Genomic DNA, 13,723 nt, shown 5'->3' on the forward strand with positions numbered 1-13,723 from the left:
CGTTGGGGTCTGGGCGCGCAGGCTCTCCGTAAGATTGGACGATGGGACTCGGCCAGGTTTAGATCTTACGTCCGGCCGAACTTGTTGTGAGCTATTGGTGGGGAAGGGGGGGGGGTCGGGGGCGGTATTTGTTTGGTAATCATTACCCATTTTCTTCCTCGTGCCCCCCCCCACCCCCTCTGTGTTGTCACCTTTTGTTTTGTAGGTTTACCGTTGTTGGTGTGGGTGCTCGGCCACTCATACGTGTATTGGGGGGCGTTTCGTGCGGGAATACGACCGGACGGCCGCCAGTTGGGGGTTCCCAGAGAAAAGGCTACTGTGCGATGGATCGGGGTCAGGGGCATGCTGTGGAGTGAGGTGTTGCCTACCTGGCGCCACCATTCGCAGCTGGACAGAGCACCGGACGTGGTAGTACTACACGCGGGTGGGAATGACCTGGGTCTCCGGGCTTCCAGGGACCTGATACAAGACATAAAATGTGACTGCCTGCGGCTCCTGTCTTCCCACCCGGGTCTAGTAATTGTCTGGTCGGATATGGTTGCGCGGCTGACATGGCGGCACGCCAGGTCGGTGGAGGCAGTAAACAGGGCGCGAAGTAAAGTGAATCGGGAGATTGGGCGGTTCATTTCCCGGGTTGGGGGTGTCTCTGTTCGGCACCCGGAGTTGGAAGCGGCGTCCGCCGACTTGTTGCGCCGGGACGGGGTCCATTTAAATTCGGTGGGAAATGATATTTGGGCCTTAGGGCTGATGGAGGGGCTTGAGAAGGCTTTGTTGGTGTGGGAGGACTCGCGCGCACAAGGGGTCATGCGAGCTCGCGGTGGCGGAAAGGAGGGGGGTGTCTGAAGGTGGGGGTTTGCACAGAGGAGAGGACGGAACCCAGTGCCGGAGCGGGTTACCTCTAGCGGTGCAATTGTTTGGTAAACGGGTCCTTGCTGGGTTGAGTCTCAGCGGGACATAGTGGGGGCAACATCTGGCTTGGGCTCTCGAGTCGGTGTGTTGCGGCTGAGGGTCAGGAGACGGGCTGATGTTGCAAAGAACATTTTGGTTAACCTTCAGGTACCCCCCCCCTTCCTTTTTCGGGTTCTTCAATGAAGAGTTGTATTGTTACATGGCTGATGTTTATGTTATGAATAAATGGGGCTGCTGTGGCCTTTATATTCCAACGTCACACAGTGTTTGTGTTTATTTTAGATAAGAACCCTAAGGGGTAGGGGGTTGTTGGGGAAGGTCAAAGGCCTTCAGTCAGACATTCCGGAGTCAAGGAAGAGCCCGGACTGCTGACCCGAAGGGGCTTAAGGGAGGGCTACATGACTAGGAGGGATGCCAGGCCATAGGGTTAATAAGGGGTTAATGGAGAAAGTCAGTTTGGGTGCGAAATTTGGGGGTGGTGCTAAGGGGCAGTTAGGATCAGGGGTCAGTTTGATTGGTCAGGGGGTGGTGGCTATAGGGGGTAGTATATAGGGCAGGTCAGAGGGGGGGTGGGTCATTCCTACCTGGACGGTGACTGGAATCGTTCCCGCCCGCCCGCCCTAATTGTGGATTCGACATCGATGAAGAAAAGAAGGAAGATCGTATTTGTCGCAGCGGCGGAAAGGAGGGGGGTGTCTGAAGGTGGGGGTTTGCACAGAGGAGAGGACGGAACCCAGTGCCGGAGCGGGTTACCTCTAGCGGTGCAATTGTTTGGTAAACGGGTCCTTGCTGGGTTGAGTCTCAGCGGGACATAGTGGGGGCAACATCTGGCTTGGGCTCTCGAGTCGGTGTGTTGCGGCTGAGGGTCAGGAGACGGGCTGATGTTGCAAAGAACATTTTGGTTAACCTTCAGGTACCCCCCCCCTTCCTTTTTCGGGTTCTTCAATGAAGAGTTGTATTGTTACATGGCTGATGTTTATGTTATGAATAAATGGGGCTACTGTGGCCTTTATATTCCAACGTCACACAGTGTTTGTGTTTATTTTAGATAAGAACCCTAAGGGGTAGGGGGTTGTTGGGGAAGGTCAAAGGCCTTCAGTCAGACATTCCGGAGTCATGTGTTCAAGGCTGCGGTTACCCCAGTTGCTTGTGCACCTTTTTCTACCACACTTTTCCTTCCACTAAACTTTCCATTAATATGCTTGGATACCACACTCTGTGAACGGCCAGCTTCTTTAGCAATGACTTTTTGTGGCTTACCCTCCTTGTGGAGTGTGTCAATGACTGCCTTCTGGACATCTGTCAAGTCAGCAGTCTTCCCCATGATTGTGTAGTCTACTGAACCAGACTAAGTGACCATTTAAAAGCTTAGGAAGCCTTTGCAGGTGTTTTGTGGTAATTATTATAATTTTCTGAGATAATGACTTTTAGGTTTTCATTGGCTATAAGCCATAATCATCAACATTAACAGAAATAAACGCTTGAAATAGATCACTCTGTGTATAGTGACTCTATATAATATATAGGAATAGATACCTCTGTGTGTAATGATTCTATATAATATATAGGAATAGATCACGCTGTGTGTAATGACTCTATATAATATATAGGAATAGATCACTCTGTGTGTAATGACTCTATATAATATATGCGTTTCCCTTTTGTATTGAATTACTGAAGTAAATTAACTTTTTAATGATATTCTAATGTATTGAGGTGCACATGTAAAGTTTAACTTATAGTGTGGTGGAAAAAAATGCAGAAATTTGTAAAAAAAAAAATGCACTTTTGTCGCCATATTCTGAGACCCATACTGTTCACATTTTTCGAGATCTGAGGTTCAGTGATGACTTTTTTTTTTTTTAATTGAGCTGACATTTTTAATTATCCCATTTCTGTGTAGATGCAATGTTTATATCACTTGTTATTGCATTTTATTGCAATGTTATGGTGACCCCAAAAAGTGAATTCAGCCATTTTAATTTTTTCCTTAATACGTCCTTTATTGATCAGATTAATTATTTTATATTTTGATAGATCAGGCATTTCTTGACACGATGATACCAAATATGTGCATTTTTTTATTGTTTTATTTTCAAGGGGGCAAAAGGGGGTGATTTGAACTTTCCTGTTTTATTATGTTTTTAAAAACTTTTTTTTTTACTTTTTATTGATTTTACTAGTCCATTTAGCGGATTTTATGACTGCACTATCCAATTGCTTCTGTTGTTCAGAGCAATGATTCAACATCCCTTTATACAGCAGAAATTATGCTCTCCTGTGAGTGCCGCTGCTCTGCCGGCATTCACAGAAACTTTGTCATGACTGTGACAAGGATCATCAGTTGACCCCGGCTGACGATATTCCACCAATGTCCGATTGACTGTCCAACCATTTTGTTCTAGTGATCAGAAAGTATCGCAGCAATCAGACCTCCTAGGAGTCATGCACCAAACTCGAGAGAACGAAATCCTACGAATAATATGTCCATAAATGATCACATGTTTACAAAATGAAAGCACTGCATTGTACTAATGTACAAAATATTATAATTTTCAAATCTAATATATAAAGCTGAATGTGTGTGTGTGTGTGTATATATGTCCGGGATTGGCATCTGCACCTTCGCAGCTACAGCCACAAAATTTTGCACACTCACACGTCTGGACCCCGAGAGCGTCATAGGCTATGTTTTGGGGGGAAATTTTAAACCCGCACTTTATAGTTACTCGCCAAAAAACCTGCCTCCACTAAAGCGAATGGAGCTGGGAGCCACAGTGCAGCCAGAACTTCAGAAGAATGCGCAGCCACACCCTTATATGGAATGTTGGCCTGTCATAATGCAGCCAGGGAACGAGACAGACACAGACAGGGAAAGAGGCAGACACAGGGTAAGAAACAGACATAGACAGGGTAATAGACAGACACAAAGAGACAGACAAAGAGACAGACTGACAGGGAAAGAGACAGACAGGGAAAGAGAGGGAAAGAGAGAGACAGATTAAGAGACAGGTAAAGAGACAGACACAGACAAAGAGAAAGACAGACACAGGGAAAGAGACAGACAGGGAAAGAAAGGGAAAGAGACGGACAGGGTAAGAGACAGACAAAGACAGGTAAAGAGACAGACAAAGAGACAGACACAGTGAAAGAGACAGAGGGAAAGAGAAAGACAGGGAAAGAGAGGAAAAGAGACAGACAGGGAAAGAGAAAGACAGGGAAAGAGACAGAGAGGGAAAGTGACAGAGATAGATAGACAGACAAGGAAAGAGATAGACAGACAGGGAAGGAGATTGAGACAGACGGAGAAAGAGACAGAGACAGTCAGAGACAGACAGGGAAAGAGACAGACAGACAAAGAGAGAGAGATATATACAGAGGGGGAGACAGACAGAGCATGGGAAAGAAACAGAGAGACAGTTACTATCCTGAGCGTTAATACATTCTATTTATACATTCTATCCCAGGAATGTTAATACATTCTATTTTGTTAACAACAGTTATTAGCCCGGGCATGTGTGTGTGTATGTATGTATGTATGTATGTATGTATGTATGTCCGGGATTGGCATCCGCACCGTCGCAGCAACAGCCACAAAATTTTACACACTCACACGTCTGGACCCCGAGAGCGTCATAGGCTATGTTGTGAGGCGAAATTTTAACCCCGCGAGTTCCAATTTACCAATCAATTTTGCCCTCATCTACATGATGGGGAAAAAAGTTAGAAAAACTCCATGGTACCATACTGATCATAACTGCGGTCAAAGTACCACCCGTGGGTCACATGCCACAAGCACAAATTCCATACAGACATATAATAAACAGGAGAAAAGAGGAATAAATAGGGCAAATATTTTTTTGTCAAAAAAAGGGGAACAAAGGGTGTTCAAGTGGATATGCATAAAACGTTGAGTGATTAAAAACATCAGGGATGAAGCTAACAAGGTGCACAGGCCCCCTAATAGCGAAACACGTGTTGGTGGGTTGGGGGGAACTCCTCTTCCTGGGATCTGGATGTCTGGACTCTTGCTATTGACATCTACATGATTGCACTTTACTGGTGGGTACTTATATCTAATAGTGGCTATTATGCCCTGTGAGTCAGGCTATTTATGCATGTGACACTTTAAAAACCTTTGGCATGCAGGCACCCTGCTATGGAAATATATGCACTGACACTTTAATATAGCATTTTGCCTGCAGTTTCTACACCTTTTACTCCACTGGTATTTATTATCTTCATGTACCCATCTTTTTCTATTAGAACAATGCATTATACATGCCTGCACCCAGCTCCTATGTTTGCATGTTTTTACTCACTCAACATTTTATGCATATCCACTTGAACCCCCTTTGTTCCCCTTTTTTTGCCAATAAAATATTTGCACTATTTATTCCTCTTTTCTCCTGTTTATTATATGATGGGGAAAAAGTGAAACGAAAAGATTTGGGGGCAAATTGCGCGTTCCAATTTACCAATCAATTTTGTTGCTATCTACATAATGGGGAAAAAGTGAAACGAAAAGTGTTGGGGGCAAATTGCGCGTTCCAATTTACCAATTAATTTTGTTGCTATCTACATAATGGGGAAAAAGTGAAACGGAAAGTGTTGGGGCCAAATTGACAGCTGCCAGATGTGAACAAGGGGGGACTTAAAGAATAAGAGCGATGGCGCCAAAGAGTATATACCGTACAGTTTCTAAGGTGGGGCCCCAACATGGGATACTCACCACACTCGGGGATATGAACACACACAAAATGCGCCACACACTACCACGTGTTTGAACACATATACCACCCTCAGCACACATCTCACCACACATACACCAACCCCGCCACATAATCGCCAGGAAGAACTAAGAATGTTGTCTATCAAAAGGCTCTCGAATAAGGAGTAGAAGATTACTTCACATTAATTGGCCAATTTAAATAAACAATTTAATAATTACATTTCTATCTATTTGGTTTGTGGTTTTTGAGTGCAGAATAAATTTTTGTTAATACATTCTATTTTGTTAACAGCAGTAATTAACCCGGGCGAAGCCGGGTAGTACAGCTAGTATATTATAAACAGTTTGAAAGTATTTCCAAGCGAGGCATATTATTGTATTTTTTTTTATTTCAATTTTTTAATTGTAGAATCAGTAGTCATTATTTCAGAGATTCCAAACTTTGAGACTTCTAGCACTACAAAGGTCTAACCCTTAACATAACAACTGAAGGCCTCACCACAAGAATTACATCAATGATCCAAAGAAAGTCCTGAGATATCTGCTTATAGGTTTTAGATAAGTTGATTATCCTTTAACAAATAATCGATCCACCTGGTCAAATGTTTCCTCTTCTTCAATTGTAAGTTTATTTCCTCTCACCCTAGGGAGTCAGTATAACAAAAAGACAAAATCACCAATTGATAAATTCAATGCATTATAACAATCATCAGTTTTTGAAGTCAGAGTCAGATCTCCGCTAAGGTCAAGCCTATAGATAGTCTTGATTCTGGGGTTTATGGTCAGTCGTTTCAGAGAATAAATACTTTCTGTATCTCTTATCAAATGAAGATCATTGTTTGCTGTTTTGTGTTGTCTCTAGTTGTTACCTGCTTTAAGCCCCCATACACATTAGGGGTGCTTCACACATAGCGAGATCACTAGTGAGATCGCTTCTGAGTCACGGTTTTTGTGACCTCATTAGCGATCTCGCTGTGTGTGACACTGAGCAGCGATCTGGCCCCTGCTGTGAGATCGCTGCTCGTTACACACAGCTCTGGTTCATTTTTTGGACGTTGCTCTCCCGCTGTGAAGCACACATCGCTGTGCGTGACAGCGAGAGAGCAACGATCTGAATGTGCAGGGAGCCGGCGTCTGGCAGCCTGCGGTAAGCTGTAACTAAGGTAAATATCGGGTAACCAAGGGAAACCCTTTCTTGGTACCCGATATTTACATTAGTTACTAGCACCGCTGCTTTCAGGCTGCCAGTGCCGGCTCCCTGCTCCCTGCACACGTAGCTGGAGTACAGATTGGGTAAATAAGCACAGCGGTTTGCTTATTAACCCGATGTGTACTGTAGCTAGGAGTGCAGGGAGCCAGCGCTAAGCGGTGTACGCTGGTAACAAAGGTAAATATCGGGTAACCAAGCCCTTGGTTACCCGATATTTACCTTAGTTACCAAGTGCAGCGTCGCTTCCACGTGTCGCTGCTGGATGGGGGCTGGTCACTGGTCGCTGGTGAGATCTGCCTGATTGACAGCTCACCAGCGACCATGTAGCAACGCACCAGCGATCCTGACCAGGTCAGATCGCTGGTGGGATCGCTGGAGCGTCGCTAAAGTGTGACGGTACCCTTAGACTAATGTCAGCCACACCCGCAGATATTGATGGGTTTGGCCAACACTCTCATGTGTGTGCGTGCACTGGCTATTTAATTGTCGGGGGAGATTTCGATCGGACATGTCTGATTTCAGATTGCCAATCTCTTTGTTGTACTGGAGATAAGCCGATGCCAGATGTGTCTGTCGGTGGCCTTCTCATAGAGATCACATTAGCATTTGGCCAATCGAGCTCTCCGTGTGTGGGAGAGATTGCTCAGATGGCTGTCGACTGAATGATTGGCAAGATAAAGCTGACAGCAGATGGTCACAGCCCGCAGTTGTCATTTTCTGCTTTACTTGCACTGGTTGTCTAAAATGGGGGGAGCCCACTTAATTTGTTTTCTTTATTGTTCACAGCAGTGTACAGGCATTTACCGCATGCAGTAAAGATTGTTGATTGGTGCGCTGCAGCCTTTCAACATACTTTATTAGAAAACAAACTCAGACACAAACTTTTTTTAAAAGTACAAGTTTGAGAGCTAGACACTCTCTCTGACACGAACCCCAAACTTTTACCGTTCAGGTTCACTCATCCCTAATTTCAGTATAGCCTAAAAAGTACCTAGTGTGGCACCCCCTGAGGCTCAGGTCGCCACAGGGTACTGCACCCCACTCAGGGTGTGGTGCTGATCATAGATCCAAAAGGAGGTCGGTACCGGTTTTATCATCCACAACCACTTACACACTTGGCTTGCTCATTCCCCACTGGGGACTGGGCTAGGGTTGGGTATAAAAGGGGTTTCCAACTGTTTGTAGCATTTACAGGATGCCAGCACAACAGGGGCCTCAATCCACTAGCTTAGGAGCTGAGTAGAGGGAGGAGCGGCCACCAGGGTGAGTTAGGAGTCACACACACACAGTTTACCAATTTCAGAGAGTTTTCCAGCTGCTGGGACAATGAGCAGATGTCTTTCCCAGTAGCTCCTGTGGGACATAGGAGTTTAACGGTCGCTGAGGAGGATACCGTGTCAGTTCCCCCGGGACCAGCGCTGTTAAGGGTGCAGCACCCTAGGGTGGTGTAATTCCATGTTGCATCACCAGATTCTGCCGGACTGAGAGGTTCCTCGCTTCTTCGACCACCCAAGTTTCCAGAGCCAGGTAGCATATAGGAATCCCGGGGCCTAGATCACGGTCAGACTGAAGGGAATCCCAACTACTGGCATAGGGAACTGTACTCTACCTAGTATGGAAAGGACCCTAAAGCGGGCTTTACACGCTGTGATCTCGCTAGCGAGATCACAAGAGATCGTACCCGCCCCCGTCGGTTGTGCGACACAGGCAAATCGCTGCCCGGCGCGCACAACCTCGCTTACCCCCGTCACACGCACTTACCTGTCCTGAGAGGTCGCTCCTTTCTAAGGGGGCGGGTCGTGCGGCGTCACAGCGTCGTCACACGGCAGGCGTCCAATAGAAGCGGAGGGGCGGAGATGAGCGGGATGTAAACATCCTGCCCACCTCCTTCCTTCCGCATTGCCGGTGGAGGCAGGTAAGGAGATGTTTGTTGCTCCTTCGGTGTCACACACAGCGATGTGTGCTGCCGCAGGAACGAGGAACAACATGGCTAATTAGAAGAAAACGATTTTTTGTTTTAGGATGACCTCTCCGCGGCAAATGATTTTTGACACTTTTGCGATCGTTTTAGGTTGCACATAAGTGTTACACATTGCGATATTGTTAATGACGCCGGATGTGTATCACAAACAACGTGACCCCGACGATAATTCATTAACGATATCGTAGCATATAAAACCCGCTTAAGTGCTTCAAGCCACAGGGACCTGCACTACAAAGCACAGTAAGGAAGGGCCCACAGACTACCGGACCGGTTCTGACCTCCCGCGGATTAGGGATCGACCTGAGCCCATCACGGCAGTGACCAGTGTGACCGGGCTGGTAACTGAAGTTGTGAGTAAACTACACCTTGAACCAGCAGAGACTGTGTTGGCTCGTCCTTACCGGCGCCGCCGTTCAGTGCTTAGGCACCAACGGCCATTACAACCCTCATCATCCACCCGGGGCCCTCTCCACCTGTGGGGAGCGTCACCATCCCGACTGCCATAACACCTGCCCCGGCGAGGAACACGCAGCGGCGGCTATTCCCTGGCCACATACCACAGGTGGCGTCACGACAAACTTTTCCCAATACCCCGCTTTCCCCACCATTTAACTGTACACCTCGGGGCAACGGAATCGGGCAAGGCCACCCCATGACAAAGCCTGACCTGACCCGAAATGGCCCGGCGACGAGTAGGTTAACCACCTGCAACGTGGGGCGCTACACCTAGGGCACACAGGAAAAAGATCTCTGGTCAGATATTGCATGTTGTCTATGTAGGAAGTGGAAGATATCTTATGTAACTGTCTAGTTCTATACTTACACGCACTATTATTGTGATCAAGTATTCCTAGGAATGCTAATTTTACAATAATCTTTCAGTGTGAACAGGCTGCCGATCAGCTGATGAACAAGCAAAACACTAGTTCGACAACTGAAATGATATTTTGTGCTGCACAAAAGATCATCATTCTTGGAGCTCATCGTCCGGTGTATGATAAAAAAACGAACTTAACATATATATATATAGATGAGCACTAGAGATGAGCGATCCATATCGGCAAAGATCGGATAATGTTAAAATCGTACAATCTTTGACCAGATCTGGATTGGACATCCGACAATTTTTCCGTACAGTTGGCGAGTTTGCCAAGGATCGGTAATTGTTCAGATGGCAAAACCATCTTCTCCTTGTCCATCACAGCCATGTCAACTATAGGAAAAGGGTTAAAGCAGTACATACTTACCGAGTTTCCTCGCGACTGCAGCGCTACTTCCACATCTGATAATTATCCTTCAGACATATTCACTGCATTCCCGCCCAACGGCATCTCTGATTGGCTGCAGTCAGACCGTGCTGCCACCCTCTCTGACAGAATTATACTGCTGGTGTAAAATAAATTAAAAAAAAAATGCAGTGCACTTCACCTATATATTAATACCATCACAGCTAAAGCATACGGCTACAGGCTGCAGCCCCCAGCCATGCGCTTATCTTGACTAGCTATCAAAATAAGAGGAACCACATGCTGCTTTTTTTTAAATATTTAAATAGTTTTAAAAAAAATGGGGAACCGCACAGCATTTTTTTTTGTTTATTTATTTATTTTACACCAGCAGTATAACGCTGTCAGAGACAGTGGGGGCACGTTCTGACTGCAGCCAATCAGAGACTCAGAGACACTGGTGATCGGGGAAAGCAGTGACTATGTATGAGGGATAATTAGTGGGCCTGTAAGTAGCGCTGAAGCTGATGGAGACTCGGTAAGTATGTATGTCCTGCTTTATTCCTTCCTTATTTTGTTTTGCAGCACCTCTACCCCATTTGCAGCCCCCTTATACCATTTCATAACACAAGTTTGCCTCCCAGGTGGGTTCGGCGATCACTACTCGATCCGATTCTCGGCAGGATTGCTCATCTCTAATGAGCACTCCACTGATTAAAAAGGCAGTATGAGATAAAATACACAAGTTAGTGTGACACAAGTTGTTGTCTTGATACCAGATGATGAGCCCGTGACGCCCTGGCAGGGCAAGGTAGTCACAGATAGGAAACGGTGTAATGTGGGGCCCTAACAGGTGACAGCCAAACATATATAGTCACCCCCTCAGGGCTTGATGGACACACCAGGGGGCGGAACCAGGCAGTTGGAAGACGCCCACCAAGGAGTCTCAGACAGCCTGAGGCAGGAAAGTTTAGTTTGCTCCTAGAGTTCAAGTCTAGAGTCGAGTGGAGAGGTGTGTGGGCTGGAGCTGTGTGCAGCCCCAGCAGAGGAGAGAAACCAATTTGAGCAGGTGCCGGGGTAGGAGCCCTGGTAACTTTGGCTAGGAGGCAGACGGTGGTCTCCATATGCAGGAGCCGGGAAGACGGCTCGGTGGAACCGAGGTGGACCGGGACAGAATAGTGGCCCGCCGGTACCGACCCGGGGAACCGACTTGGAAACTGGAGCACAAAGGGGGGTACTCAGACCCTGAAGCTAGGTCCAAAAGCTACTGGGAGCTAGCTAATTAACTGATTGCGGCCAGGACTAGAGGTCCTGTCCCACCCAAAGTCCCGACTGAAGGCAACAGCCCAACGAGGGGGATAAGCAGCCACGGCTCAGAGATCCCACGAGCCAGCGTCTGCGAGCAAAGGGCTCCTTAGGCAACCAAAAGCCGGGAGCGGACTCCTGAAGTTGCAAGCACAGGCAGTCCACCATCCAACACAGGTGCGGGAGAAAGACAGAGAACACCAGCCGCGTGGGGGACCAGACTGCGGCCGGCTGCTGGTACTGACCACCATCACCTTGGTTTACCAGAGAGTCGTGTGTTTACTAATAGTGAGTACATCAGCACCCTCCGGTCGCCAATCTCCCTGCACCGCCAACCAACCCCAACGGGTCACGGGGACACCATCCCTGCCCACGGAGGGGTTAACAAAGTGCTGCCAAACATCTCCCCTGGGTGCCCCGTAACTGCAGCGGTGGTGTCCACCTTCACCACATCCCGTGGATGGCGTCACGAACTTAACGCGGCTCCGGCCGTACACCTACGTCCCCAAACCACAAACCCCCTTTCAGTTGAAGTGACCGCGAAACCCCCGGGTCCGGAGACCCTCGAGCCACCCACTGAAGGTCCGGATCCGAGCGGCTTGGCTGCCGAGTACGGGGCGGTACAAGCCCATCAACTTACGGGCAGGCGCGTACAAAGAAAAGAAGAAAAGGGTATCACGCATAAGTAAAAGGTTTACGGCGCTCATCAATGGAAGGATATCAAGTCAATGCATGCGTAAATGGAATGCCAAAGACGACATACTTTACTAGCGATATGTGAGAAGTTAAGAACCAAATGCGCCTGCATGATATATTACATGGTAAGTTTGGTGATTAAACAACCTGTACTGGGCAACGAGTGTGCACAACAGCAAATGCAGGGCCGTGTATTGCAAGGGCAGTCCACCAGCCAAAAGGGGATTATACGGTATGTATCGGTGCAGGCATTAGGATTTTATTGTTTTTAGCCATGTGCTTCATGTTACCAATAAACTTGACTTTTTAATCAGTGGTGTGCTCATTTATATGGTAAGTTCTTTTTCTTATTATATCCTATTACACATAATCTATTCTATGATTCTATAAGAAGCAATGGGATGAAACTTAAAGGAAGGAGATTCAGATTAGACATTAGGAAAAACAGACTGACAGTGAGGGCAGTCAGGAAGTGAAACAGGCGACCACGGGAGGTAGTGAGGGCAGTAAGGGAGTGGAACAGGCTACCACGGGAGGTGGTGAGCTTTCCATCAATGGAAATCTTCAAGCGGAACTTAGAAAAACACTCGCAGGGGGTTGGAGCCAACGGCCCTTGAGGTCCCTTCCAAAAGACCATTCTATAATTCTATGATTCTATATTGCTTTACTTAACTTTTGAACACCCCCTATCATATACTTTTGGCTGTGCATCTTATAATACTCCTCTTCCTGTTGAGAGCAATGGCAGCCTATGAGCGCTTAGCCTCTGCAAACAGGTCGTTAAATAACTCCCAATCGGTAAGTATTTACTGATCAGGGGTCGTTTAATGCTGCAAGTGGGGTGGTCAACATACACCTTAAGGTACATCACTTACCAAATGGCAGTAATAACGTTATTGGACTTCAGTGCTTCAGCGAGGGCAGATACACCAGTTTTACTGAACTCATTGTTAGAAAGTCTGGGAAAATAAAAACAGAAAATTGCATTAGTTATGTGAAAGTAGACATGAACGTTTGTGTAATAAACAGGGTTGGGATACTATTGGTGCCACCTAGGGGCAAACTACCACCTCCGAAGTAGGTGGAATTTTTCACTATGCAGTATTGGATTGCAAATGGCCCATATATTGTTCTTCTGTCTTTATCCATTTAGCCCACTTTCTGTACAATATACTTTGTATAGGTATATTTATTTAGCCTGAATGTTTACTGTACACATGAGAAACATATGCAGAGAACAGAGACTTCATCTAATCAGATATTTAGCAATGCTTCACTGATATCCGTGAATATGGCTATACCAAACATAGTCTTACTTTAAAATCTTCAAGGCACGGTTTTTCTTAAGACTCTCTGCTATCAGAACGGCATCACAATCCTGAAGTTTGTTTTCATCCAGCCTGCAAAACAAAACAGCAAACAATAAAAACGTCTCTATGTAAGTTGTTATAGAGCATCTGCTTCCAGGTCAAAAGTGGCCAGTTGTTTTTGCTCTTAATTTATGTCCACTACTCCCCTGAGTATTCTGATTTTTTTGTAAATCCACCACTCGATTACAGAGATATGTGTAACACCTGCCTGGATCCACAGACTCAGATGGGTTATAATAGACAGGCTAGAGGGAAGCCACTCACCAAGCAGGACCCCCAGAACCCTGAAAC

At 46.5% G+C, this 13,723-nt stretch overlaps 1 protein-coding gene across 2 annotated transcripts in view; it reads right to left on the minus strand.

The window, feature by feature from the left end:
- Positions 1-6,052: 6,052 nt before the first annotated feature.
- NOD2 (nucleotide binding oligomerization domain containing 2) overlaps positions 6,053-13,723 on the minus strand; it is a 61,419-nt gene continuing 53,748 nt past the window's right edge. For both annotated transcript variants that reach the window (XM_075326768.1, XM_075326767.1), the window contains 3 exons: positions 13,379-13,462; positions 12,938-13,021; positions 6,053-6,284 (listed from right to left, as the gene is read on the minus strand). In XM_075326768.1, coding sequence (XP_075182883.1) covers positions 6,209-6,284; positions 12,938-13,021; positions 13,379-13,462 — 244 coding nt within the window. In that variant the 3' untranslated portion in view covers positions 6,053-6,208. The remainder of the gene's footprint in view (positions 6,285-12,937; positions 13,022-13,378; positions 13,463-13,723) is intronic.

The sequence above is a fragment of the Anomaloglossus baeobatrachus genome, chromosome 10, assembly GCF_048569485.1.
Source record: "Anomaloglossus baeobatrachus isolate aAnoBae1 chromosome 10, aAnoBae1.hap1, whole genome shotgun sequence".
NCBI lineage: Eukaryota > Metazoa > Chordata > Amphibia > Anura > Aromobatidae > Anomaloglossus > Anomaloglossus baeobatrachus.